This window comes from Balaenoptera musculus, chromosome 20, assembly GCF_009873245.2.
Source record: "Balaenoptera musculus isolate JJ_BM4_2016_0621 chromosome 20, mBalMus1.pri.v3, whole genome shotgun sequence".
NCBI classification, from domain to species: domain Eukaryota; kingdom Metazoa; phylum Chordata; class Mammalia; order Artiodactyla; family Balaenopteridae; genus Balaenoptera; species Balaenoptera musculus.
Genome location: NC_045804.1, coordinates 2,006,562 through 2,033,799, shown reverse-complemented (window position 1 = coordinate 2,033,799; position 27,238 = coordinate 2,006,562). Strand labels below are relative to the sequence as shown.

Genomic DNA, 27,238 nt, shown 5'->3' with positions numbered 1-27,238 from the left:
ATACACACATACATACACATACACATGTCCACATACACATACATGCCTCTACATACACATGTACACACATATCCACACACATCCACACACATACACGTACACACACACATACATACGCACATCCATACACACCTCCACACACACACATATATACACACATCTGCACGTCCACACACACACACATACACACACGCATACATACACATGTCCACATACACATACATGCCTCTACATACACATGTACACACATATCCACACGCATCCACACACACGCGTACACACATACATACACATACACACACATGCCTCTGCACACACACACGTGTACACACGTATCCACACGCATCCACACACACACATACACACATACATACACATCCACAGTCCACATAACACACATGCCTCTGCACACACACACGTGTACACACGTATCCACACGCATCCACACACACATACACACATACATACACATACACATGTCCACATACACACACATGCCTCTACATACACATGTACACACGTATCCACATGCATCCACACACACACACACACATCTGCACGTCCACACACACACATACATACACATCCACACGTCCACATCCACACACATGCCTCTGCACACACACACGTGTACACACGCATACACACACACACACACACACACACACACACCCCCTTGTGAGGGAAGCAGTCAGCCATAACGCCCCTCACTGGCGCGACAGGAGCCCCTCTCCCTTCCTCGTCTCCCTCTCCCCGAAGCCTGCCTCAAGCCCCCTGAGCAGGGCGCTCCCCGCTGGCTGGGGGCCTTCCCCGGGCCCCGCCTCTGCTGAGCTGGGGGCCTTCCCCGGGCACCCCCTCCTCCGTGCGCGCCGCAGAGCCGACCACCCCCCCGGACCGTCTCCTTTAGCCTCAGAGCCGCCCCAGAGAGAGGCGCTGTAGCCCATCCTCAGATGGGGACTCAGACCGGCTGGGTCACACCGGAACCCGGACTTCAAGGCAGAGGTGCCGCATTCACGCCGACCGTGCCCCGCGTCTTAGGTCGGATCCTGGTGCGGTTTCAGCGCGGGAGGCGTCGTGGGCGGCGATCGTAGTCCCGGCCCTGCGAGGCCCACAGGTGGGAAGGGCAGAGCTGCTTCCGGCGCTGGCCTCTGCAGGTGGAGACTGCCGTGGTCCTCCCGGAGAGGACGTTGTCACGAAGCCCAAAAGCTCCACAAAGAGCCCGACTTGTCCGTCCTTGTACACCGTAGAGCTGCTGTTGATCTTTAGACTTAAAAAGTTTTGTTTTTTACCATCAGGGTAAAAAGCTTTATTGGAAGAATCTCTCACCCATGTCCTGATTCCAGGCTTGGGTTTAATCACAAGTCTGCCACTTCTTAGCAGAGTGACCTTGGACAGTTCACTTGGACCGCCTTCACCTGGGTCCCGAGGTAGTAACAATAATACTGACCTGCTATGGAGCTCCTGGGAGGCCTCAAAGAGTTAAAATTGCAGAGTGCTTCAGACGGTGCTTGGTGCAACGTAAGTGCCAGGGGAGGGTGAGCTACGTTCCTTGTTATTATTGAGACCTGTGGACCCCTTTGGGCCACTGGCTCTTCTTCCTCCTGATGTTTGTTCACAGGGACAGAGGTCCCCGTGGCTCCCACACGTGGGATGGTCTCTGACGTGCCCCTCCCCGTTCCGTCCGCTCCGGCTCGGAAGCCCTGATCTCTGGGCAGGGCTTATTCCACAGCCAGGCCAGAGCTGTGGTTCTGGGACAGCAGCATGGGGCCAGGGACCCAGCGAAGCCCGGAGTGAAAACAAGTGGCCCATTGCGACACAGCTCCAAGAGGAGAAAGCGATTGTATTTCAGCCAGAAAGCAAGGGGTTTGTGCCGGGAAATCAGCCCGTTTGGCAAAATCTCAGTGAAATCTCCGTACAGTTATTACTTTCTCAACAGAAAACAGATAAGCAGGTTCAGAGTTTCCACCACCACCCTGACGTTTCAGGAGTTTCCCTCAGCGTTCTCGATGCACCTTGACAAAGCGTCTCCGTCTCTGCAGCCTCCGCGGAAGGGCAGAAAAGGCTTAGGTCAGAACCCTGGCTGTTAACTTTCTCCTTTTCCACGGACCGTGTTGCCGCTTCCCCTGTGCGGACCTTCCTTTCCTCCTCCGTGGATTGGAGGGGTGATCTAGTCACAGGGCTTCGACAGCACAGGGAGAGAACCCCCAAAATACATTCGCAATGAGCTCTTCGCAAATGCAGAGATCAATATTATTAACTACAACGATGCCTCCTACGTCAAATAAGTACCACAAGGCTGTAGGAGAGGCTTCGGGATCCACGGGTGTCCCAGCCCCCTCGCAGCTGGGGGGACCATGTGCCGAGTTCCAGCCCGTGGGATGTGAGTGGAAATGATCTACGTCACTTCCTGGCCAGAGCCTTTAAAAGCCGGGACCTAACCCCTCCAGTTCCTCTCTTTTGCAGCCCTGCTGGCTGGGAGACCACAAGCGGGGGTCTTGGTGTGTCCATCCAGCTGACCCCTGAGTCCCTCTGTGGAGCAGAATCCCTACTGACTGACCTTCGTTAGAGAAGCAGCACAACTAAGAAATAAACCTTTGCTGTGTGAAACCACTGAGCTGTCAGGACCATGTTGTTTCTCCCCAGAACCTGATTTTACTCTCCAAATGCAAGTTTCGAAGAGATGTACCGAGGATCCCTATTTCTAAAATCACACCCAGTGGGACTGTAAGCCCGTTTCCCGTGAGGTTGGTTGGAAATTCAATCTCAGTCGTCACTGATGTTCCTTTCCCTAGACCCCCTAGTGTCGGGGGAATGCCCTTAGGGTCTTAGGTAGCAGAAGGTCTGAGGTCCTCATTCTGTCACCTGGTCCCGTGCATGAGGGTGGCAGTGCTTCTTCTGTGCCGAGCTCGGGCGCGGGACTATTTGCTGGTGCCTGAAATGCGCCTTCCCAGGTGCACCGCACAGCCGCTTCCCGCCACCTAGGGTCACCTCCAGGACTCACCACCCCAAGCCAGCTTTCCTTTCCTGATCTTGGCGAATCTGCCTGTTCCCCCAAAGCGTGTGCTTCTGCCTGCACTTCCCTCCTCTCTCCCCTGTCTAGCCTCTCCCTTCGCTGAGTTTAGGCTTTCCGAAAATAAAACCATTTTAAAAGCCAGAGAAGGAGTGGGGAATCCTGTCTAAATGTCTGCCTGGTCCTGGATCATAAACACCCCCTAAGACAGGGAAACACAAAGTCCGGCCCCTTCTTAGAATAGGGGTGGGTAAAATTCCACAAGAACAAAAACCACATTAATGTCTCAATAACTTATCCTACCCCACGGGTGACTTCTCATGCTCAGGAGGAAAAGAGGCCAATTATCCTCTTCGTGTGTAAATCAGATGGAAAAATAACACCATGCAAATTAGCACCAGCGCATGGGCCAAGGACTTGAAAGAATTTAATCTGTGGGGAAGCCACAAGGAAATTTGCCTACAAACCATGAAAATATGTGCCTGCAGCCCCTACAGTCAGATCCTTCTCTCCTTCGGATGCCCATGCCTGGTGACAGGCAGTAAGGCAAAGTTCAAACACTTTTGAAAAGATGTATATTCCCTTCAACCTTTGTTTATTGAAGGACCCAGCGTGTGGATTTGTAGTCTCCTCCTTGTTCTTAGTCCACGCTGAGCGCTGCCTTTAGACCTCAGTTCTGCTTTTTGCACTCGGGAAAATGGTGGAGGAGGGGCGATACACAGCCATCCAATTCCAATGTCAGTGTCATTTGCTAACTGTGTGTGTGTGTGTGAAACATATATTTGTCTATTCTAGGTTGCACAGTTGGAAGAGGAAAGAACCAGAATTTAGTAGTGCATCCTTTGCAAGTAACACGTGTGTTGGTATTTTATCCATATGCTTGTTAGGTCAGTATAAGCCTGACAACTAAATGACGGCTGACTCACATTTGTTTTTTTTTTTTTTTTTTTTACACAATTAAATAATACTTAGATTTTTTGCTGTGCAGAGGATCTCGGAGGAGTGTAGGAGACCCTGAGGAAGGCTTTTATGCTGTCTATGGAAAATATTAAATTGCGCAGAGTCCAGAATCCATCATAGCAATTTTCAGGTCATTATCAGAGGACTAAGTGCTTTCTGTGCTCATGATTCTGTAACTCCAGCCAAGGGTTTCTCAACCTCAGCACTACTGACATTTGGGGCAGATGATTTTCCGTCGTGCTAGGCTCAACAGAAAATTAAATAAAAGAGGAGAATGCATTAGAGGATGTTTAGCAGTATCTGTCAGCACCCCCCTCCACCAACTGAGATGCAAAAATGTCTCCAAATATTGCCATCCGTGAGGGGTGAGGTTGCCCCTAGTTGACAGCCTCTGGTCTACACCATGGAGGCCGTATCCCATGGAACAATGTAGTTCACAGCTGTGGGACCTCGGCTCTGTGAATGGTCACGTCGTGATGAGGTTGAGGGTTCAGTGTTAATATTTAATGTTTCTCAAGATGCGTTGTGCGCCACACAGAATCCAGTGCACGTCGTCATGGGCTCTGTAAAGGAAAGGTTTAGGAAGTGCCCTCTGCACAGGAAGCCTGACTGCAGGACTTCTCAGAGCCTTTACTGTCTTCATGTAACTGTGACTCTCCCAGAGAGGTTGCAGTTTGCAACTCTTTCCAATTTTATTTGCATGGGGCAAGTGATGTGTGTTAGTTGTGCTGGTGCTTTGCTTTGTGCCCAGGACCGGAATCTGGGCAACATGGCCCAGCTAGAAGTTCTCTGCTAGGTCCCTACCTCGACTCTGGGGATCCCTTAGACCAGGATCTAAGAAGACCTGCCATCTTCTCCAGGATGTCCAATCTGCCCTCATCTTCGGCAATAGGTCTGGAAGTTGTTGCGAGGGTGGAGATGCAGGTTTCTCACTGAGGCCATAGTCCGAGCTCCGGGAGTGTCCTCGCTCTGTTAGCTCATCCAAAATCAGCAAGGTCTGTTGACAGTTGCCAAGACATGGAAACAACCTAAGTGTCCATCAACAGATGCATATATGTATATGTATACACAATGGAATATTACTCAGCCATTAAAAAGAACGAAATTTTGCCATTTGCAGCAACATGGATGGACTTGGAGGGTATTATGCTTAGTGAAATAAGTCAGACAGAGAAAGATAAATACCATATATCATTCATATGTGGACTCTTAATAAACACAACAAACTAGTGAATAGAGCATAAAAGAAGCAGACTCACAGATACAGAGAACAAACTAGTGGGTACCAGTGAGGGGGACAATATGGGTGGGGGGGGAGTGGGAGGTACCAACTGTCGGGCGTAAGACAGGCTCAAGGATGTATGCACAACACAGGGAATACAGCCAGTATTTTGTAATAACTGTAAATGGAAAGTAACCTTTAAAAATTGTATAGAATTAAAAATAAGTAAATAAATAAATAGGAAAAAAAAAATCAGCAAGGTCTGAGCAAAACGGGCAAGTCTAACCACTTTGATAAGACCAAGAAAAAAAAAAAACAAGACCACATTTTGGGTCATAAGGACCGAGGTTCCTCACTTTATCTCGGATTTCTGAGTGAGTCCAGCAAGTCCCTTTGTCCCTATATCCCCAGCTCCACTGAGTAACGTCTTCCGCAGTAGCCAGCCCCCAGGTGAGGGGAAGTTGTCTCCAGAGACGCTCCCCCTCTGGACGGAGCTCCTGGTGGCATCACGTGCCTATGGATCCCTCTCCCTGGGGACGAGCTGGGAGGTCAGAGGGAGCCTGGGCTCGGCGCTGCTTCCACGCGGGGAGCGGAGGGCGGGGCGTGGGCCCCCGTGTGGAAGGCCCCGTCGAGTGGGAATGCAGAACTTGACCTCAGAAGCCAGCTGGCCAGGTTCACACGGCTGCTCTGTGGTGGCACTCTCCAGCCAGGTGACCTTGAGCTAGCTCACCCGTGCCGGCCTCCTTGTCTGTGAGATAAGGCCAACAGTGTCCCTGCGCCCTCGGGAGGGGGAGGAGGGTCCCGAGCCGGTGGGTGTGGGGTGCTCACGGGGGGCGGGGGGGGCGGGCACGGAGCCCCATCGGCGTTGGCGTGATGACTTCACGTGAGAGCAGAGCTGGGGACAGCCGTGAGGAGGGGGCCAGACAGCCTGCCAGCCGTTGCCAGGGCTCTCGTGTTCTCCCGGGAGCTTGTTCCACTGGCCAGCCAGGTCCATTTAAAGGGCTCAGTGGGCAGCCACGTTGCAGAACTTGGGATGGAGGGAGAAGCAGAAGCCTCTCTCCAACCTATTAGCATCCACTGCCCCCACCCAGTGGTAGCTCCTGGGCATGGGGGAGTCGGTTCCTTGGGGGGAGCCCCGTGGACTTGTTCCCGGCAGCAGCGGTGCCCCAGGACCACTCCCTGCCTGGTGGTTCCCATCGGCTCCATCAGCTGTGGCCCCAGTGGCTGCTTGGATTCGTTTCCTGGAGCTGCCATCACAGGTCACCACGCCGTGGGGGGGGCTTAACACAACAGAAATCTACTCTCTTACGTTTCTGGAGGGCAGAAGTCCAAATTCAAGGTGTAGGTGAGGCCATGCCCCCTCCAAAGGCTCCAGGGGGAAATGCATTTCTGGCTTCCAGCCTCTGCTGACTCCGGGTCACTCCTCTCCAAGGTCGGCCTCCGGGGCCACGTGGTCTCCTGCTCTGCTCTGTATCCGCCGAGGGCCTGGCTGATGAGGATACTTGTAGTTACCTCTGGGACCCACCCAGATATCCAGGCTCAGCACCCCACCTCCAGATCCTAACTGCATCACTTCTGCAAGTCCCTCTGGTCGTGTGAGGAAACATTTGCGGGTCCCAGGGTGAGGACATGGATATCTCGGCCCAGCACTCAACCCGCCGCAGGGATGCAGCAGAGAGCAGAATTCGGGGAACTGGGAAATGAAGCAGAGGTCACAATAATCCTTCACGGCCCTCCTTCCCCACCCTATACAAATGGAATCTTAGAAATCATAGTAATAACTCACTCACCTATTAATTAATTTAATCCTCACTAAAACCCCCCTAAGGTAGTACATTTATTATCCCTACTTTTCAGAGGTGCAGAGAGGTCAAGGAACCAGCCCTAGGTCACACAGCCGAGCGTGGCAGAGCTGGGACTCTGGATGAGGGACCTGCCTCTCTTACCCGCCCTGTCTCTCTGGATGTGCAGGCTCAGCACTAACAGTGACTCTGAGTTACAGATACGGCAGCATCGTCACCTGTCACCTACCCCTAAGAGTCAAGCCGCAGCCCATGGGCTCAGCGAAGCGGATATTCCTTCAGGCTGAAGGACTCCAGGGGGTGAATGCTTTTCTGTCTTGGGAAGTGAGATGAGGAGGTGAGGCGGGATTGGGGACCCGCTTTGGGGTCTGACAGCTGGTGGCAGATCCATCTGGCTCACAGCTTCCGTGGGCTTGCCTTGGCCTCGAGGGCACAGGGGTAAACAGAGAGGGAGGCGGGTGAACAGAAAGGGCTGCAATGGGGGCTGTGCTCTTGGAACCCGTGGGATGGAGCAGTGGGGAGATGCCCATTAGCATCCTGGCCCTGTTTGCGAAAAGCCACGGGATTTTTTTTTTTTTTTTTTTAATTTATTTATTTTAGCTGTGTTGGGTCTTCATTTCTGTGCGAGGGCTTTCTCCAGTTGTGGCAAGTGGGGGCCACTCTTCATCACGGTGCGCGGGCCTCTCACTATCGCGGCCTCTCTTGTTGCGGAGCACAGGCTCCAGACGCGCAGGCTCAGTAGCTGTGGCTCACGGGCCCAGTTGCTCCGCGGCATGTGGGATCTTCCCAGACCAGGGCTCGAACCCGTGTCCCCTGCATTGGCAGGCAGATTCTCAACCACTGCGCCACCAGGGAAGCCCGATTTTTTTTTTTTTAATTGAAGTAGAGTTGATTTACAATGTTGTGTTAATTTCTGCTATACAGCAAAGTGATTCAGTTACACACATATATATTCTTTTTCATATTCTTTTCCAGTGATTCAGTTACACACATATATATTCTTTTTCATATTCTTTTCCATTATGGTTTAGCCCAGGATATGGAATATAGTTCCCTGAAGCCACAGGATTTTGATGGTGAGCCCACCAGTCTGCTGAGGTGTATTTGGAGAGAGTTGGCTGTTCCAGATAATTCTGTAGTGAGAACATGCAGCCTGCAGGGACCCGATGGTCTCAGAAATAAAGTCCATTCGAGTAATAAACAGAAAAACCATTTCCAGAAGCCCACGGCCTTCTTGGCCTCCATCACTTGTCCTCATTAGCTGTTGTGCTAATGTTCCCCTATCAAGTGTTGGCTAGGAGAAGTAAGGGGGTCCTTTACATAAAGCCCTGAGTTCCCTAAAGTTATGTGCCTGCCCGTGATATTCATACCAGGTATTCAGTCAAAAGCTCTGGGTTGTGAATTGTGTCATTGCCCATCTGAGGCAGGTCTACCACGAAGCTGATAAAGCTTCAGCCCAGGGCCTCTTGCTTCCCCTGTGGGTGCAGGAAGTTGTAAGTGGGGTGAGTGGGGTGCTGACTAGGAAGAAGAGGCAGCTTCTACGTTAAGTATGAAATCTCAGGGAAAAGGGATCTAAATCCTCAGGGCACTAGTGATTTGTTGATATCTTTTCTCATTCCAAAGAAATAGTCACTCGCATGTCTAATTTTGTATTCACAGTTTTGTACTCTTTTTTTCCTAGAAGTGGTCCTCCAAATGTGTAAGCGTCAGGTCCCACTGAACCCAGCTCCTTCTTATTCACAGGAGAAATAGGACAAAATGAAGGAAGGCTTTTCCAAACTCGTCACCGCCCAAACGAAGCAACTCTGGGAAAATGTTCTTTCTAAGACCAAGGTCAAGGCTAAGAATATTGAAACAGACCCGTGGATCAAACAGAGGCACAGATTGAGGTCGAAAGCCGAGTCCCTTAGAGGCTCACTGTCATGCTTTTATAATTTTCTTCATGGCAGAGTGCTTTTGGAAATTCATAAGATGAGTAAGATAATAAATAAGTCAATAAGTAACCTTATGAGTTCCCTTCTAACAGAGACAGAATTCTAGTGCAATTCCTGTGTTCAAGAGATTCTCGCTCCCCCCCCCGCCCCAAGTTTTGATACTAGTATTTTGGAGTCTGATGGAGTTTTTGCAGCAGGAAAATTGTTCAGGCATCTAAGAATCAGTTATTTATAGAACATTTCTTGCACGCAGAGCACTTTGTCAAATGCTAAGGAAGATGTAAAAATCTTAGGCAGGCTCCAGCCCTCGAGAGACGTAGAGCTTTGTTGGGAAGAAAACCCACATGGCTCTGAAATCTTTCACTGTCGCCCCATCTCCTTCCCGATGCTACAGCACAACGACCACTCAACTGAGTTTCCAAAAGAGGGAATTTTGCCCGAGTGCCTGACAGCCCCGCCTCCCTCCGGCTGCTCAGGATGCTGGGAGAAGATGGTCTGGACTCTGTGAACCTCCGCAGATGATCTGTCCTAAGCCAGGTTGATGGGGTTCTGGGAGCCCCATCACACTTCTCCGCCAGGCGCGGCATCTCCCAGCCATGCTGGGAACAAACAGCTCTAAAAAACAAGCAGGGGGTCAGCCAATTAGAAAATAATTAATGGATTATCACCAGATTCCTCCCCAGGGGACCTCAGTGTGAGCCCTTAAAGCAGAGAGTATGTCATCTCTCATCACAGCTTCATAACGAGAGAATGTAGCAAAATATAAATTCTCAGGCATGCAGCTGAAATAGCTCTGCTTGCAAGGGCTTGGCATCGTTGCTTTTGGCAGGGAACGTGGGTCCAAATGCCAAAGAGAGACTAGTTATTTCAGCCGGAAAGGACAGAAATTAATTCCCAGGATCGGTTCAGTCTGTCCTGACTCAGGAGAACCAGGAAATTTACGAGGTGCTACGGTTAGAAAGACGGAAGGACGGCAGGCAGGATTTCTGGAAACTTTAGCATTAGAGCAAACATACGCTATCCAAGAAGCATGCAAATCAGCTGCTCTTAAGTAAGCCTGTGATTCCCATTAATTGTCTTTCCAGAAAAATACAGAGGGTAGTTCTTACAGAGCTGCGCGCCCACTGTGGGTGAGATAAGGAGCACATTCACTGGTTCCCCAAACTTTATTGAGCACCTGTTGCATACAGCAAGAACAACAGAAGAGATGGGAGGTGTATACGCATTTGCAGGAGCGAGAGAGAAAGCTCACATCCAGGTGCAGAATTGGAAAACCTTCAAAGAGGACGTTCCTTGGGAGTCGGACCCTGGAATCTGGAGATGAAAACGTGGAAGTCGGCATTCCCATGGGAGAAACAGCCCGAGGTGGGGAGGAAGGTCTGGGAGCCTTAAACATAGTGCTTAGGTAGGAAGGGAATGGCGGGGGGGGGGGGAAGACTAGAAAGGGTCAGAGGGGCTCTTGGGGGATACCAGAATCAGGGCTTTGGACCAGATTTCACCGGCAGCGAGGACGTGGCGAAGGATTTTGCAGGAGGGAGACATGTGCTTGGGGCTCTGATTTCCAGATAATTCGGCCGAGATCAGCTCCAGGCGAGGCGTGAGGGCTGAGGTGGCAGGGCAGCAGGAGGCAAGGGAACACTGTAGAGGTTGTAGAGGCGAAACTGCGGGTTTGAGGAACGATTTGGGGGGGACAGGAGTCAGAGGTGCCTGCGCTTCGCAGCCAGGTCACCTGAGCAGTGACTAGCTTGTTCCTGGAACTAATGGGGCCTCGACTGCCACTCCGGCCCCAGCCTCTCTGCTTTATGGGCCATCAGACAGTATTCTTGCGTATTTCTTTGCACGGTCTGGTGCCAAAATTATCCCCAAAGGGCCTGACCCCGCCCCATGAGGAACCTAAATACAGTGGAAGCATCTACACCTTGAAACCAGGTGTGGGGAGGGGGTCTATCCTTCCCCTTGTCTTTCCTCCAGACCGGAAATCGAGAAACCGAGGAAGTTTTTCAGACCTGAAGCCGTGCGCTCAGCGGCTGGGAGCGTGGGGCGGGGGAGGGTGGCGCCCAAGCCTCTGAGAACCTTCCAGGTCCTTCCTGAACCCTCTGAGTCACAGCAGCTGTCTCCCCTCCTTGCCAGCATCTGGCCCCTGAATACCACACCCCAGGGGCTCTGCCCTGAGGATCCCAGGAGGGACCAGAGCCCGGGATGGCATCCTCCACGCGCTCTTGGCTCCCCACATCCCAGGAAGAGGACCCAGGCCCTCACTTAGCTGGGCGGCAGCAGCTGAGGTGCCCAGCTCCAGGCTTCCCACCCAGCCCCAGGCCAGACCTGCCTGAACAGTCAAAGGATGGAGAAAGCATTTTTCTCTAATGCCCCAAAGATAACTTGGCTACTGCTTCCTTAGCACAGCTGGAGACCGCAGACGAGCCACAGTGGGATTCCCGGGTCCCTGGGATGATCTGTGACCTTGCAGACGTGCCAGGGCAGGCGAAGGGCAGCGTGTAGCGCAGCAGTAAGACAGAGGTCCTTCCCTTGCTTACAGGATGTTCCGAGGATTTTGCTATGGCTTGTGAAGCCGGTGGTTTCTAATAACCCACTGCAAATGTGATGATCTACCTGCTCTCTAGCAGTAATAATAGTTAAAAATGGCAACTATCCTTGGGCACCTGCTGAGTCATAGGGTAAACTCATTATAAATTTTGAAATGGAAAGTTGCCCTCTAAAAAGATGTGCCAATTATACTTTCATCAATAATGCAAGAAAGCATTATACTCAATGCGACTCAATAAGCCTGTTTAAACCCTTTTAAAGTTTCCATTTTAAAAGCATCTTATAATTGTAAAATTCATGTAGGTAACTATACAAGTTGGTCTACATAGGAAAACTCTTAAAAAGAGCAATAATGGGGGACTAGCCCTACAAGCTATTAAAGTGTTTTATGAAGTTTTTTAAAAGTTCAAACTATCATACCAGAGCATGGCTAGACAGAACATGAAACAGAATGGAGAGCCCAGAAATAGACCCAAAAATATAAATGGAAATTTATTGTGTGAAAAAAGATGACATTTTTAATCAGTGAGATTTTTTAAAATGGACTGTTTAATAAATGATTTTTAGAGAACTGGCTAGCTATCTAGCGTGGAAAAAGGTGCATACCATACTAAATATTTTTTACATACCTTTTACTAAATATTTAAATGGAAAAAATGAAACCGGAAAATACTAGAAGGAACCATGATTTGCTTTGATTTGGCTTTGTATTCCTGTCACTTCAAAGTGAGACTGGCTTTTCTAAGTATAATGTAGAAGTCAGAGCCTGAATAAAAGGAGTGGTCATTTCAACCTTATAAAAATCAACATTTTTGCATGAAAAAAGATCATCCCAAATAAAGTCCAAAAATCGGGGTGGGGGAAATATTTGCAAATCATAGTAGGGAAAAAGAGCTGATTTTCTACATGTGCACAACCAATAAGAAAAAGATGAACAACCCAGCACAGACATGGGCAAAGGAAATAGAAATGACTCTTGAACACGTGGAAAGATGCTCAGCTGCGTGGTCAGCACAGCTTAACTCCTAGCAAGATAGAGATGCACGTTTAAAATACACGGAGGTACCATTTTTCACCTATTAGGTTGACAAAGATCAAAAAGTGTCGTAACACTGTTGGCAACGCTTCGTGAAAATAGTCTCAGACACTGCTCACCCTTGGAGGAGGGCAGCTTGGTAATTTCTGTAACAATGACAAATGTATTAATATCTACCTTTGACCCATCAATTACGCTTCTAGAATTTCACGGTACAGACGTCCTCCCGCACAAGGGAAACGTCACAGGTACAGGTTAGACTTCACAACATCGCTTGCAGTAACAAAAGATGTCAAACAACCTAGATTTTTACCAAGAAGGAATAAGGTGAATTCTGTGATTCCCAAACACTGGAATACTAGGCAGCCTTACAAAGGAATAAGGAGCGTTCTGGGTGCTGAATTGGAACAGTTGCCAAAACCTAGTGACGAGAGCAAAGCAAGTTTCAGGACAGCGTGGATTTTATGCTACAAAACCTATAAGGGTAAAAGGGGAGAGAAACGGGAAAAAACTGGCCACATCAGTTACCTCTGGAGATGGAAGTCAGTGAACGGGCAGACAGGGATGGAAGGGAGATTTTTGACATTTAAAACTTTGAACCATGTAAGTATTTCCTATTCAAAACAATTTTTGTGGAAAACTCCAGTACTTCAGAGGGTAATGAGGAGAGTGGATTTTACTCCTCACCTTAAGGTCATGGGACTTGTAACTGAGGTTTTCTTTTTATGAATGAAAGCAACATCCCATCAATGCTTTGTGCTTTATTTTTTGGTATCTACTTTATTTCTTCCTTTAAAAGTAAGGCTAGTTTAAAGACCAGGATTATCTTGGCTGATACTCTACATAACAATCCCTCCCCCTATATATATAATATTTTTAAAATATAGTGATATTTACTTTTGCCACATTGAGCTGCGTTTTTAGAAATCTACTTTCTTTTTTTCCTTGGGTATAACAAACAGGTTAAAAAAAGCAGGTAATTTCTGTATTCGCCATATTTTTTTAATTTTTATTTTATATTGGGGTATAGACGATTAACAATGTTGTGTTAGTTTCAGGTGTACAGAGAAGTGATTCAGTTATACAGATACATATATCCATTCTTTGTCAGATTCTTTTCCCATTTAGATCCTTATTACAGAATATTGAGCAGAGTTCCCCGTGCTGTACAGTAGGTCCTTGTTGGTTATCTCTTTTACCATTGTTATGTTTGCAAGCACACAACCATAATCAGAGCACAGGCCAGTGTGCTGCAGAAGGGGCTCTCCTCTGGGGGCCAAAAAGCCCCGGCCTGTCACATTTGCCAGTTTCCATGGTGTAAATTCTCCCAGGACGGCAGATGTCAAGCTACCTGTCCAATCCAGCTCCAGCACACCCCTGCTGGCTGTCCCCAAGGAACAAAGGGCACACAAACAATGTTTCTGATTTTAAAAAAAAAGAAAGAAAGAAAAAAAATAGACAACTCTGAGCAGCTCTACCTTAACCATTAAAAAAACCCAAAAACAAGCAAACAAAAACCCAGTGGGAAGGACCCCGTGATGCCCTTTCTTTGTGCTTCCCCCCCGCCCCCGCCCAGGCTGTGACACTGGCCCTGGAAAGGGCAGAATCGCTAACCAGAGAGCTATGCATCCCCACCCAACAGTAAATATGAACGTTTTCAAGAACGAGTCGTCCTCCTGCGGAAGTTACACTCAATTTGCCACATTTGTTTTTCTCTTTGGAGGCTGGAGCCGCGACTGTTGGACTGTTGTTGTAGCTGGAACCCATCAGCTTGCAGCTCCACTTAAGAAAACTCCACCTCTTCCCCAGCCCTGCTCCCAAATCCCAGAATCATTGTTTCTCTTTCTGCTGCTCTAGCTCAGGGTGACTAACTCAGCTCAGGACTTTGCAGTCTTTCCATCAGACTCCCAAGGGAGTCGAGCAGTCCCAGAGTTTAAGCCTCAAAGTAGCCTTGGGAACTAGAGCCTGGCCCGGCTCTCTTTTAAAATAAAAATAAATGTGAATAAAGTAAGGAAGAGCTGGCCGGTGGCCTGCAGACCTAGTAAACTGCTAGGACTGAAGCAGTTTAAACATGAGACACTTCGGATAATTATACCAGTAGTTCAAGCCTCCCCTCCACCCCCAGCTGGAAGGCTGCCTGCCCAGAGCTTGCTGTCTTGGGGGGACGTCCCAGCCATCTTTTCTCACCTCCTTTTGGAGAACAAAGATCTCCTACACTTCTAGTAAATTTCAAGTATACAGTACAGTGTGATTAACTAGAGTCGCCATGCTGTGTATTAGATCCCCAGGGGTTATTCATCCTGCACAACTGAAACTTTGCACCCTTTGATCAATATCCCCCCCGTTTCCCCCGCCCTCCAGCCCCTGGCAACCACTGTTCTCCTCTCTGCTGCTATTAAATTTGACTTTTTCAGAGTCCACATAGAAGTGAGATCACTCAGTGTCTCTCTTTCTGTGTCTGGCTTATTTCACTCGGCTTAATGTTCTCCAGGTGCACTGATATTGTTGCAAAAGGCAGGATTTCCTTCTTTTTTAAAGCTGAATAATCTTCCGTTGTGTGTATATACCACATTTTCTTTATCCATTCATCCATCGACAGACATTTCGGTTCCTTCTGCTACCAGCCAGAGAAAACTCTCTGCTTTCAAGAGTCATGTAACTACATTAGGCCCTGCTGGATAATCTCCTCATCCCTGGTCAACTGTGCCAGGCAACATAGAATAATCCTGGGAGTGACAGGTCATCATGTTCACAGGTTCTAGAGATGAGGGCGTGGAACCTTGAAGGCCAGTTCTAGAATTCTGCCAACCACAACATCTCTATTTTCTCAGAGATATGTGATGTGGTTTCTCCACATTTATTCATTATTTGGCTACCTTAATAGAAAGAAAACATCTTGAATGGGGGTGGTAATTATCCTCTTCTGCTCTGCACTGGGCGATCCATGTTGGGCTCTTGCATTTCATTCTGGGTGTCAGAAATAAGAGGGAAGTGGAACTTCCTTGGTGGTCCAGGGGTTAAGAATCCGCCTTCCAATGCAGGGGACGCAGGTTCGATCCCTGGTCGGGGAACTAAGATCCCACATGCCGCGGGGCAACTAAGCCCACACGCCGCAACTACTGAGCCCATGTGCTCTAGAGCCCATGTATCACAACTAGAGAGAAGCCCACGGGCCGCAACGAAAGATCCCGAGTGCCGAAAGGAAGACCCAATGCAGCCAAATAAATATTTAAAAAAAGAAAGAAAGAAAGAAGAGGGAAACAGATCCACATAACCAAAATCACAAATGGATTCACACCGTGGCCTGGGAAGGTGGTGAAGGGAATGCAGAAACTCAACCTGAAGATGGGAACTGAGGTCACGTGACATCCATCTTCAAATATTTACAAGGCTACAATGTAAGGAAGGAATTTGTTCTGCATAAATCCAGGGGATAGAGCCAGGACTCCTTGATGGAAGCTCTAGAAAGACTTTGGCCCGGTATTGTTGACTTGGTTATATTACTAGATACTTTATTCTTTGTTGTTGTTGTTTGTTTACTTTGATACTTTATTCTTAACAGATTCAGAATGATAAAAGAAAACTTTCAAAAGGGATAGCAGGGGCTTCCCTGGTGGCGCAGTGGTTGGGAATCTGCCTGCCAATGCAGGGGACAGGGTTCGAGCCCTGGTCTGGGAGGATCCCACGTGCCGCGGAGCGACTAGGGCCGTGAGCCACAATTGCTGAGCCTGCGCGTCTGGAGCCTGTGCTCCGCAACAAGAGAGGCCGCGATAGTGAGAGGCCCGCGCACCGCGATGAAGAGTGGCCCCCACTTGCCGCAACTAGAGAAAGCCCTCGCACAGAAACGAAGACCCAACACAGCCATAAATAAATAAATAAATAAAAATTAAAAAAAAAAAAAGGGATAGCAAAAAATATTGAATGAGGGGTGGATTTTAATATGTTTGACATGGTATAAGGCGAAGGTCTCCAAAAGTAGGGGCACCCAGAGGCCACCAGGACCCTGGAGCAGGTACCAAGAAGGCTAGGACCAAGAGCCGCCAGACATCCCTCCTTCCACATCAGTTTATAAAACTGAGCCTCTTCCTCAAGACAATTGACTCTCACCCAGGACAGCGTTATTATTTGACTGTATTCACACAGGGCGAGGTGAGTGCAGAACAAAACAAAACAAAACAAAACTCCATTCCCTCCTGAGGGTCTGGACTCTTGGAGGTAAAGTCTGAGGTGACCAAGTGAAATTTTCTTGGAAAACTACTGTTTTCTATTAAAAATGATTGTTTCATTTTCCTCCCCATAACGTGTCTATATTTATTTTAATATAAAAGGAATTTTTAAAACTATTTACCAGAGAGAACATTTGACACGCCAAGAATATCGGCCGTGTTTGTTTTGTTATGTACCCCACCACAGATCTCAGAGGTAAGGTATCACGGTTTGAGAAATACGGATGTATAGGGACACCCAAACCCTGCCCCATAATCCCACCTAGCCCGCCCCGGTCAGCTTCACCTCACCAGATGACACGTGCCGACTCGCCTTGCTTTCCAGTCAGAAGACCTCCATCTTTTCACTCAGCCATCTATTTTCTCCATCCTTCCTCTCTAATCCTCAGATATACCTGTCCCTCGCCTGCCTCTTGTAATGTCCATGTTGTCCCCAATCCAGGAGCACACCCCACGTCTCCCCTTCAATCCAAACACCACCCATGTGGATCCAGCTGAAGTCCACTTTCTCCCATCGGAGTCTTCCTCTGACTACTTCACCATATAATCGTCTTTCCCTTCCCCAAAATGTTAAGGCGTTTTTGTCTGAACACATGTCCAGCAGTTGATTACAACTGCCTTATATTTTGCTCTGATGATTTCACAGATGTACCGCTTGTCTCCCAGACTGGGCTCTGAGCCTCTGCATGGCAGTGGCATTGTTTTTCAGCTTTTTCTTTTTACCCTGGCAGAAAAGTGTCCTGAGCAGAACCAACAGTATATGGCTAATTAATTCTTCTTTTCTTTTTTAAAATTTTATTTATTTATTTATTTATGGCTGTGTTGGGTCTTCGTTTCTGTGCGAGGGCTTTCTCTAGTTGCGGCGAGCGGGGGCCACTCTTCATCGCGGTGCGCGGGCCTCTCACTGTCGCGGCCTCTCTTGTTGCGGAGCACAGGCTCCAGACACGCAGGCTCAGTAGTTGTGGCTCATGGGCCCAGTTGCTCTCCGGCATGTGGGATCTTCCCAGACCAGGGCTCGAACCCGTGTCCCCTGCATTGGCAGGCAGATTCTCAACCACTGTGCCACCAGGGAAGCCCAATTCTTCTTTTCTTATAGGACGTATTGATTAATCTCACTCAGCTTCCAGCTCTCCTTAACAATCCTGACCCTCATTCTTTTCATTCTCATCAATTACCTTCTCTCTCCTACCTCCTGACTCCTAAGGTCAGGAAATATTGGGAAGTATAAAATACAGACTTTTTCATGGGAAAGTGCCGGAAGAGGCCCAGGATCACTCCCTGAGATCCCAGATTATACGAGGCCCCTAATTTGCCTCTTAACCGTCTGCCGTTTTCCTTCACAGTATTCGTCATGGTCTGTGGTTAGGTATTTGTGGATGTATGTGTGGCACTGTGTAACTGTTTGCCTGTTTCGCTCACTGGATTGTAAACTCTCTGAGGGCAGGGAAGCCCTGTGGCCGCTTTGTCCCCCATGGTACCCTGAGCACAGCGTGAAGCCTCCTACATATCAGGTGCTTTATACTCTTGCCAAATGAATGAAAGAACGGAGAGTCCAGACAAGGTGCCTCGGCAGGTCTTTGCGCCCTTGTTCCGCCAGCTGAAGAAAAACTCTTCCTGCTCTTTCAGGCGACACAAGATATACAAGGAGCAGCTGAATCTCACTTCCCTGGATCCCCCGCTGCAGCTCCGCCTGGAGACCAGCTGGGTCCAGTTCCACCTGGGGATCAGCCGCCACGGCCTGTACTCCCGGTCCAGTCCTGTCGTCAGCAAACTTCTCCACGACATGAGGCACCTTCCCACCATCAGCGCTGGTGAGGGTCACAGGACCAGGCGGGATGGACTGACTCTCTCCCAGAGAGGCTGGGTAAACCCCAATCAGGCCAGGCTCCAGGGTGAAAGAGTAAAGGGTTGATTCTGACACCCAAGAGAGAAAGAAGAAGAAAAACACAGACAGTGATCTCTTTCCCTTTGAAAGAGATCTTACAACCGTGATCTCATCACAGCCCCATCAGGGAGGCACAGGAGGTGCTCCGTAGCTTACAGAAAGGCGATGGCCACCACCGATCCAGTGCTCCTTTTGAATCTGGCGACTCCCTCTTACACAGTGATCTCGTGATGTAGACATTATCACTGCCGCTTTACAGATGGGAAAACTGAGGCTCGGACAGTTTAAAAGTGACCTGGCCGAGGACCCAGTGGTGGCCTGCTGCCTGAGGCCTCGAGCACTACGCCAGCCTAAGGGACACAGAGGGATTTGCAGACACCAGCCAGCACCGGTTTCCCCACCAGCTGTTGCTGGAGCGTCCACGGAAGGGCTAGAGAGCATGGGGCCTGGATGCAGCAGGCTGGGAGGCTGCGGCCCCAAATGGGGCTCGGGGAGGCCCCCTATTGAATGCGCAAGGGCCCCGAGCTGCCTTCCAGGCTCCCCCTCTGAACCGGATTCTCCGGTGTCTGAACCGGAGTCGAGGGTTCTCAGCGCCCTGCTCCTCCTTCACAGACTACAGTCAGGACGAGAAAGCCTTGCTTGGAGCCTGCGACTGCACCCAGAGTAAGTGGCCTGGCCCCGCCCGCGGCCACCCCGGCCCGCCCCGGGCCCTGGCCCCGCCCCGGGCCCTGGCCCCGCCCCGGGCCCTGGCCCCGCCCCGGGCCCTGGCCCCGCCCCCGCCCCGGGCCCTGGCCCCGCCCCATCCCGCCCCCGCCCCGGCCCTGGCCCCGCCCCATCCCCGGCCCCGCCCCCGCCCCGGGCCCTGGCCCCGCCCCATCACCGGCCCCGCCCCCGCCCCCGCCCCCGGCCTCGGCCCCGCCCCCGCCCCGGGCCCTGGCCGCGCGCCCGGCTACGCCACGCCCATGCCGTGGCCCCGGCCACGCCCCGCCCCTGGGCCCAGGCCCTGCGCCATCGCCGGCCCCACCCCACCCCTGGCCCGACCCGGCCCGCCCCGGGAGCTGGCCGCGCCCCATCGCCAACCCCGCCCCACCCCGGACCCGCCCCACTCCCGGTCCCGCCCCAGGCCCTGGCCGCGCGCCCCAGTCACGCCACGCCCATGCCCTGGACCAATCGTGGCCCCGCCCCACCTCCATCCCCCTCCATCCCCTCACTGCCTTGTGAACCCCAGTACCTGGCAGGAACGTGGAGGTCCAGCTGTCCCCTCCATGGGGATCCGTCAGGAGCTGAGGCGCATGAGTCCCTCTGCCTCATCTCTGAGAACCTACATTTCTCCCCACCTTCCCGCACAAAAGAAACGGCATTTTAGAGGAGCTCTTGGGTAGGACCCTGCTGGGCGGCATGTGGTCCTTGGCCCAGCATCTTCTGTACCATCCAGGAGCTTGTCAGAAATGCAGAATCTCAGTCCCCGCCCTGATTTTCTGAGTCAGAATCTGGATTTTCACAAAATCCTCAGGGGACTAGAGTACATTTTCAGATTTAAGAAGCAGTGGTGCAGGACGGTGGTTCTCAACCCGGCGGCAGAGTAGTCACCCAGGGAGCTTTAAAAATTGCTGCGTCTTGGTCCCCACCCCAGGGGTTTTGATTCGATTGCCAGGGGGAAGCCCAGGCATCAGCATTTTATATAAAAACGCTCCAGGTGATCCTCATGCAGCCAAGGTTGAGACCCCCTGGGGTAAATGATGAGTAGAGTCAAAAAGATAGGCGTGAGATACACCACGGTCCCTGCCAGGGCGCTGTGACTTGGGTACGGGTGTGCCTGGACACTGAGGTCCCACCAGCCACTGCCGGCCACGAGGAGCCCCCTCCAGTGACCTCGATGAACTGAGCACACGTCAGAAATTTCCGTGTGTCACGACTTGTTAAAGACACAAGTTTGTAGGGCCTGGGGCTTCCGTTTTCTTTAGTTTCGCCCCTGCCATTTGCCACTTTTTAGAAGGCAAAGGTGAGGGAGGCATTATCCCGCCCCTCGCAGGGCTGACGGCAGGGCCGGGGCAGGGCCAGGCGAGTGCGGTGCCCAGGACACACATCAGGAGGCAGTACCCACTGTCAAGATCATGCACGTGCACCTCAGGTGTCACCAAGCCCCATCACAGCCCAGGTGGCCAGTTTTACGTAGGAAGAGATATCAATAACCAAGTCTAATGCCATGTAACAGGGGGCATAATCAGAGTCTCTAAGGCACAGCTGAAGCAAAGAGGAAGGGGTCAGCTCTTCTTAGGAAAACATCCTTTGGGGTTTTCAGCGAGTGTCCCTCTGGGGAAAGCTGCACTGTCTTGCCCTTTCCCTGTAACAGCAGAGGAAGTTTTGTCTTGAGTCCACGGACACACTCTCCACGGCCTGACCCGATGGATTGTACCCTGCCGGCTCTGAGAGCAAGTCCTGCCCTTTAGGGTCTCAAGGAAGAAGGGCGAGGAGAAGCAATGGGCTGGGTTTACTGAATGAGGAAATGATCACAGCCCGGAGCTTGGGCCCAGAAGCATCGTTAACTCCCCCTTCTCCCCAAACAGTCGTGAAACCCAGCGGGGTCCACCTCAAACTGGTTCTGAGGTTCTCGGACTTCGGGAAGGCCATGTTCAAACCTATGAGGTAAGTGAGTGCTTCCCTCACCTCCATATGCACAGCTGTGGCAGCCCTGGGGGAGTTCTGACCAAAAATGAATAAAAGTGGTCTAAAATCTTTAAGCCAAGCATTTATAGACTCTCTTTGGGGCCATCTGCACAAGCATATAGCTGTTTTGGTGATAATGATTCAAAATAGTAAGAGCTGGGTCTTTGCTAGTATTTCTGCTACACACTTGACATGCACTGTGCCTTTGGATCATCAACTATCTTTTGAGTCGGGGACTGTTAATAATGTCCACTTTATGGATGAAGACACTGAGGCCGGGAGAGGCCAGCTCGCCCCAACCTCCCAGCTGCAAGCAGTGGAAGCAGGATTCAAACCAGGCAGCTGGACTGCCAGATTCACACTCTACCTCCAGAAATGAGCCTCGCTTTTTTCCACGGCTAGGACCCTCAAAAAGGTTAGAGGTATCTACATAATAATACTTGTTTTGATTGAAAAACTAGACCATGAAGAAAGGCTCCCCTGAAGCCAATCACACTTTTTTTTTAATTTTATGTATTTATTTTTTATACAGCAGGTTCTTATTAGTTATCTATTTTATATATATTAGTGTATATATGTCAATCCCAATCTCCCAGTTCATCCCACCACCATCACCCCCCTCCCCGCTTTCCCCCCTTGGTGTCCATACGTTTGTTCTCTACAGCCAATCACACTTTTAAATTAATTTCTATTTTATTCATAACAGCAAATACATGCCTTTAAAATTTTGTAGTGTGTCTATGTGGGTGAAATAATATGTATTCAGTCTACGAACAGAGCTTGGTGTGCGTATGGGTTCCTGGCCCCCAAAGGCTCTGCAGCAGAGGTTTGAGATTCCTGAATCAGGATGGTCTCCTGGACATGACACGCCCAAGAGAAAATGGCCCAGGAGGGGTCCTGTTACCCAAGTCATGCTTTCTGCCAGAAGGCACGGTCTTCCGGCGGAATCCCATTCAGCTGACTTAGATTCCAAAACTTCCAATAACGGAGAGGCATATTGAAGGCCCTGTAGGTGGGTCTGATGGTCGAATGAGCACTAAATAAAGAGTCTTAGCTCTGATCCCTGCACTGCCCTAGCAAAAACCCTTATGAAGCACTAAGCACTTACATACTTAGGCATATAAAGTACTAAGGAGAGCTTTATAATACATCAGCTGTGCGTTGAATCACTTGGGAAGCCTTGAAAAACCCCAATGCCTGAATCCCACCCTCAGGGGGTCCAATAGGATTGGTCTGGGGGCCCCCTCTAATCCCAAGGCAAGGACAGCCTTGAAAACCACTGCCACACAAGGAGATCCTCCATTTTTCCATGTGAAAATCCAAAAATCTAGTTATTTGGTCAATTTAAATATATAACGATGTATTGGGAGATTGGGATTGACATATATACACTAATATGTATAAAACAGATAACTAATAAGAACCTGCTGTATTAAAAAGAAATAAAATTCAAAAAAGAAAAGAAACGGAGTACTACAAAATAAATAAATAAATATATAACGATGTACATGAAACGAGGGAATGTCTGCCTGTATTTAATTTACCGATGAAGAAACATCTCATCATATAAAACAATACCGAGATTTGGAAATATTGCTCCCCCCCCACCCCAGTCTCACATGTCACTCGTCCAAAATTTTTGACGTTGGTCCTCAGCATCGCTGGAGTCGAGTTTGGGGTCAATGTTAAACCCATGTTAAATTCTGCCCCTGTCACCACCAGCAGCCTGTTTTAACCAGTTCAGTCAGGTAATAAAAGCAGCATCTCAGCTGAATGAATCTGTCCCAAACAAAATAAAGAAATTGAGAGGGAGCCCTTGAATATGGAAAGACTCCCTTTTCTGAGGGACAGGTTGGGGAAGGAGGGGGGTCTCATCTTATATTCAAGCCTATCAAGTACTAAAAAGAACTGTGTTCCTTTTAAAAGAGAGCGACAGCTTTGCACACACAGGGCAACCAGCCCAGGTCCAGAAGCAGGCACAAGATTCTTGGGTGCCACTCAGCTGAACACAGAGCCACCGTGGTGTTTGGGCCACTGGAGAGTTTTAAATGATCGTTACGGTTAGTCGTGCATGTTTAATGTAGAGTCCTAACTGAGCATCAGTTAGAGAGGAAGCAGAAGGAACACTGGCGTAGAAACACGAGACGTTAAAGAGAAGCGTCAGAATAATGAGAAATCTGCAAATTCACCATTTACCGCCAGATCCACGAATTGCGTTCTCTGAGCAAAATTCATATGTGGCACATTAAGGTGTCTGTAATTTTTAAAAACTGGAAGCTAATAGAAAGTGAATGAGCTCTATTTGGGGGAGGAAAAACTACTCACACTTGTAGTGTTTCATTTGCAAGAAAGCCCATGAAGTAACAGCCTGAAATCTCTTCTCTGCCTTGTCAATTACGAACAAAACGCAAAAAGTGCTCAACTGAACCAGCTGTTTCCTTGAGTATAATGCAAAAGCTTCCCACATTAGGTCACAAAAGCCATTTGATCTACGCTCACGGCATAACACAAAGTTTAATCTGCATTTTCTAAAATTTAGTCCCAAGCCAAAGTATCATTTTAAAATGTATTTCTTGAAAAAGCATGCATTTTTTTTCTACAAGTGAACAGCATTTGTCCCTTTTTAAAAAAGGAAAGTAGAAATTTATCTTTGGGTAATACAAATTATGACCACAAAGATTATACTTTTAATGTAATATAATTCAATAGATGCAATGAAAAATACATCTGTGCTTCTCAAGCTTTGGGAAGTACCGACGTAAAGGAGAAATGATTTTCAAATTTAAAATCATGCCTAAATATGCCATACAAAAATGAAGAAATGATGGTTTAGAAAATGCTAAAGGGCATCCCAGAGATTGTGTATTCTCTCTTTTTTTTTTATTTTTATTTTTTCTTTACCTTTTTTTTTTTTTTTTTTTCCTGGCCAGGGGTTAAACCCGTGGGTCACAGCAGTGAAAGTGCTGAGTCCTAAACACTGGACCGCCAGGGAATTCCCAGACTGTGTATTCTTACATACAGAATTCAGGAATGCAAACGAGCTGAGGACACACGGACAGTCCTTGCTGGCCTGGACATTCGGCAATGCTCTAAGCAGCCCTGGGTCAGGCCTGGGCTGTACTCTAAGTGTGGCGGCACCTTTTAAAGGAGAGTGCCCGCTCCGGGCAGCCCCCTGCCGTGGTTTCCAGGACTGGCTGGTGTTTGGGACGAAGCGCCGGTCACTGTTTCCATTTCGGGCGCCGCGCACTTACAGCTCATTACACAACATTACGCTGATTTACATTCACGTTGCTTTCGCAGCCCTCGTGCAGCCCTGCACGGTGGATTATAAAATTATTCGAAGATCATCCTTCTTCCAAGGATTATCAGCACTGAGGCCAGTCAACCTGGGCCCAGCAGCCGGGATCCCCTTCATATTACTGGGAGGCACCTAAACGTACATAGCCAGCCGGCCCTTCATGACCAGGCAGGATGGTGCTTTGCAGGAATCTAGTAGGGATTCTTTACTGTATATAAGTACATATCCTCTGCATTAGCCTCCCTTCAATCTCTGGCAGGACCTGGTCTCACGACCCAGGTGAGGTGCCTCTGAGTAGACGGTCGATTCACAGACCCAGAACTTTTTGCTCTTCCGTGTCAGTCATGCTAAATTGCACCTGTAGGGCACTTTTCCTTTTATAAAGTTCTGTCTCGTACCCCACCTCTCTTAATCCTTGGCCCCCGGGTGTACACAACCTCTGGTGTGTTAGCCAGTGCCCTGCCTTCTGTGTATCTGCGGACGAGTGGATTTCTTCCCTCCAACCACTGGGCTTTTCAGAGAATCAGCGGCCGTCACCAGAGCTGCTCGAGAAGGAGGCTTGGCACCGGGGGGCCTCCAGGATGGTCCGCGTCTTGCAAGAAGCCTCGCTCCTCCCGCCTGCGGGTCTCCCCAGCCGAGGGAGCCACGGGCTGTTCCTGATGTGCTGTCCCATCATCCGTGCCTCCCTGAAAAGCATAAAGGCGTGTCTTCCTTTCTGTCTGGTCATGTGTGTGAGCTCTTTTCTCAGGCCCCCAGCTGAGGTCTGAGTCCAGGGCATGATTCCTTCCTTCTAGACAGCTGCGAGATGAAGAGACGCCCGAGGACTTCTTCTACTTCATTGATTTTCAGAGACACAACGCTGAGATTGCAGCTTTCCACCTGGACAGGTAGGGTCTGGCCCCAGGGAGGCAGCGCTGACTGCGGAGGCCAATCCCCAGAGGGCGCCCCAGGGAGACCCTGCCCCCACCCCACTTCTTCCTGGCACTTCATCTTCTTCCTGGGTCCCAACACCTTGAAACCCAACACGACCCATCCAACCCCATGGATCGAAAATCACAAGGCCTTTTTCGTTATTTATTTATTTTATTTATTTTTGGCTGTGTTGGGTCTTTGTTGCTGCGCGCGGGCTTTCTCTAGTTGCGGTGCGGGGGCCTCATTGCGGTGGCTTCTCTTGTTGCCGAGCACGGGCTCTAGGCGCACGGGCTTCAGTAGTTGCGGCACACGGGCTCAGTAGTTGTGGCTCGTGGGCTCAGTAGTTGTGGCTCACGGGCTCAATAGTTGCAGCTCACGGGCTCTAGGGCGCGCAGGCTCAGAAGTTGTGGCACACGGGCTTAGTTGCTCCGCGGCATGTGGGACCTTCCCAGAGCAGGGATCGAACCCGTGTCCCCTGCATCGGCAGGCGGATTCTTCATCACTGCACCACCAGGGAAGCCCCACAAGGCCTTTTAATGTATGTAATGAAAAGAGTCACTTAGTAAGAAAACTAACCCTGCCAGACTGCCCAAGCTACACCTGAACCTGACGTTGTGATTTGGCTCTAGTTTCCTGCCCTGAAAGTGGGGAGAATGTGCCCACGGCCATTTCCCCAAAGGGTCTCAAGGTCACGATACTAAAAGGTGAGAGCACCTTCCTCAGTTTCCTAGCTCCCTCTGTTTGCCTGTCATTGCTACTAGAGGTGTGGTCTGGGGACCAGCAGCCTGGCCACCCCCTCGGAGCTCTTCAGAAATGCAGACTCTCAGCCTCACCCTGGACCCACTGACTCAGAGCTGCATCTGAACAAGATCGCGGGTGACTCATGTGCACACTGGAGCCTGAGAAGCACTGAGCTAGGACACAGCTTGGAGGGTGGAAGCTTTGCCCAGGAGGCCTCATGGGATAAGGATTCCTTTCCTACCCCATCTCCCAGCCCCTTAGATGCAGGCTTGCCCTCGGCACGGTCAGCTCTGCACTGCGGAGACCCCCGCCCTCGGCTGGGTGTGGTCAGAAGGCCAGTCCATTTCTTTCTCTTTTTTCTTTTCTTTTCTTTTTTTTTTTTTGGATTGGATCCTGCCGCTTGGCTTGAGGGCAGGATCTTAGTTCCCCGACCAGGGATCGAAGCCGTTCCCTCTGCAGTGGAAGCACGGAGTCCTAACCACTGGACCGCCAGGGAATTCGCAGCAGGTCCATTTCTAATGGGCGATCATCCCCCAGATCTGAACTGGGCTCCCCCTCTTTCAGGATTCTGGACTTCCGACGGGTACCACCGACCGTAGGGAGGCTAGTCAATGTCACCAAGGAAATCCTGGAGGTCACCAAGAATGAAATCCTGCAGAGTGTTTTCTTTATCTCTCCAGGTAGGCTTCTGGCCAAAGCAACACTCTGGGTCTAAGAATGTGGTTGGCCAGTGTGGCCTGACCTCCTGCTGGTGGCCCCATCCCCTATCAGGCGGCTACATGCTGCCGTCAGACACTCGCACCCTGGGCCACCTGGGCGTCACACAAGGTGACGTGGGGATGGGAGACGGCTGGACATGAGACGCTCACCAGCCTGGGCTCTGAACTCTGATGCCGGCCGCCCCCGAGTCAGATGCCACCCATCCGAACGAAGGCCGGGCTGGCCGCGCGGGCGCGATGCAGCCAGGCTGCCCCCACACTGTCTCTACTCTGAGACGTTTG

General features: G+C 50.1%; 1 protein-coding gene across 3 annotated transcripts in view; it reads left to right on the top strand.

The window, feature by feature from the left end:
• FAM20A (FAM20A golgi associated secretory pathway pseudokinase) overlaps positions 1–27,238 on the top strand; it is a 51,456-nt gene that overhangs the window by 15,676 nt on the left and 8,542 nt on the right. For all 3 annotated transcript variants that reach the window (XR_005018033.1, XR_005018034.1, XM_036838447.1), the window contains exons 2-6: positions 18,361–18,545; positions 19,232–19,282; positions 21,187–21,265; positions 25,379–25,471; positions 26,802–26,917. Coding sequence is in view for 1 of the 3 variants with exons in the window: in XM_036838447.1 (XP_036694342.1) it covers positions 18,361–18,545; positions 19,232–19,282; positions 21,187–21,265; positions 25,379–25,471; positions 26,802–26,917 (524 nt within the window). In the remaining 2 variants the exon portion in view is untranslated. The remainder of the gene's footprint in view (positions 1–18,360; positions 18,546–19,231; positions 19,283–21,186; positions 21,266–25,378; positions 25,472–26,801; positions 26,918–27,238) is intronic.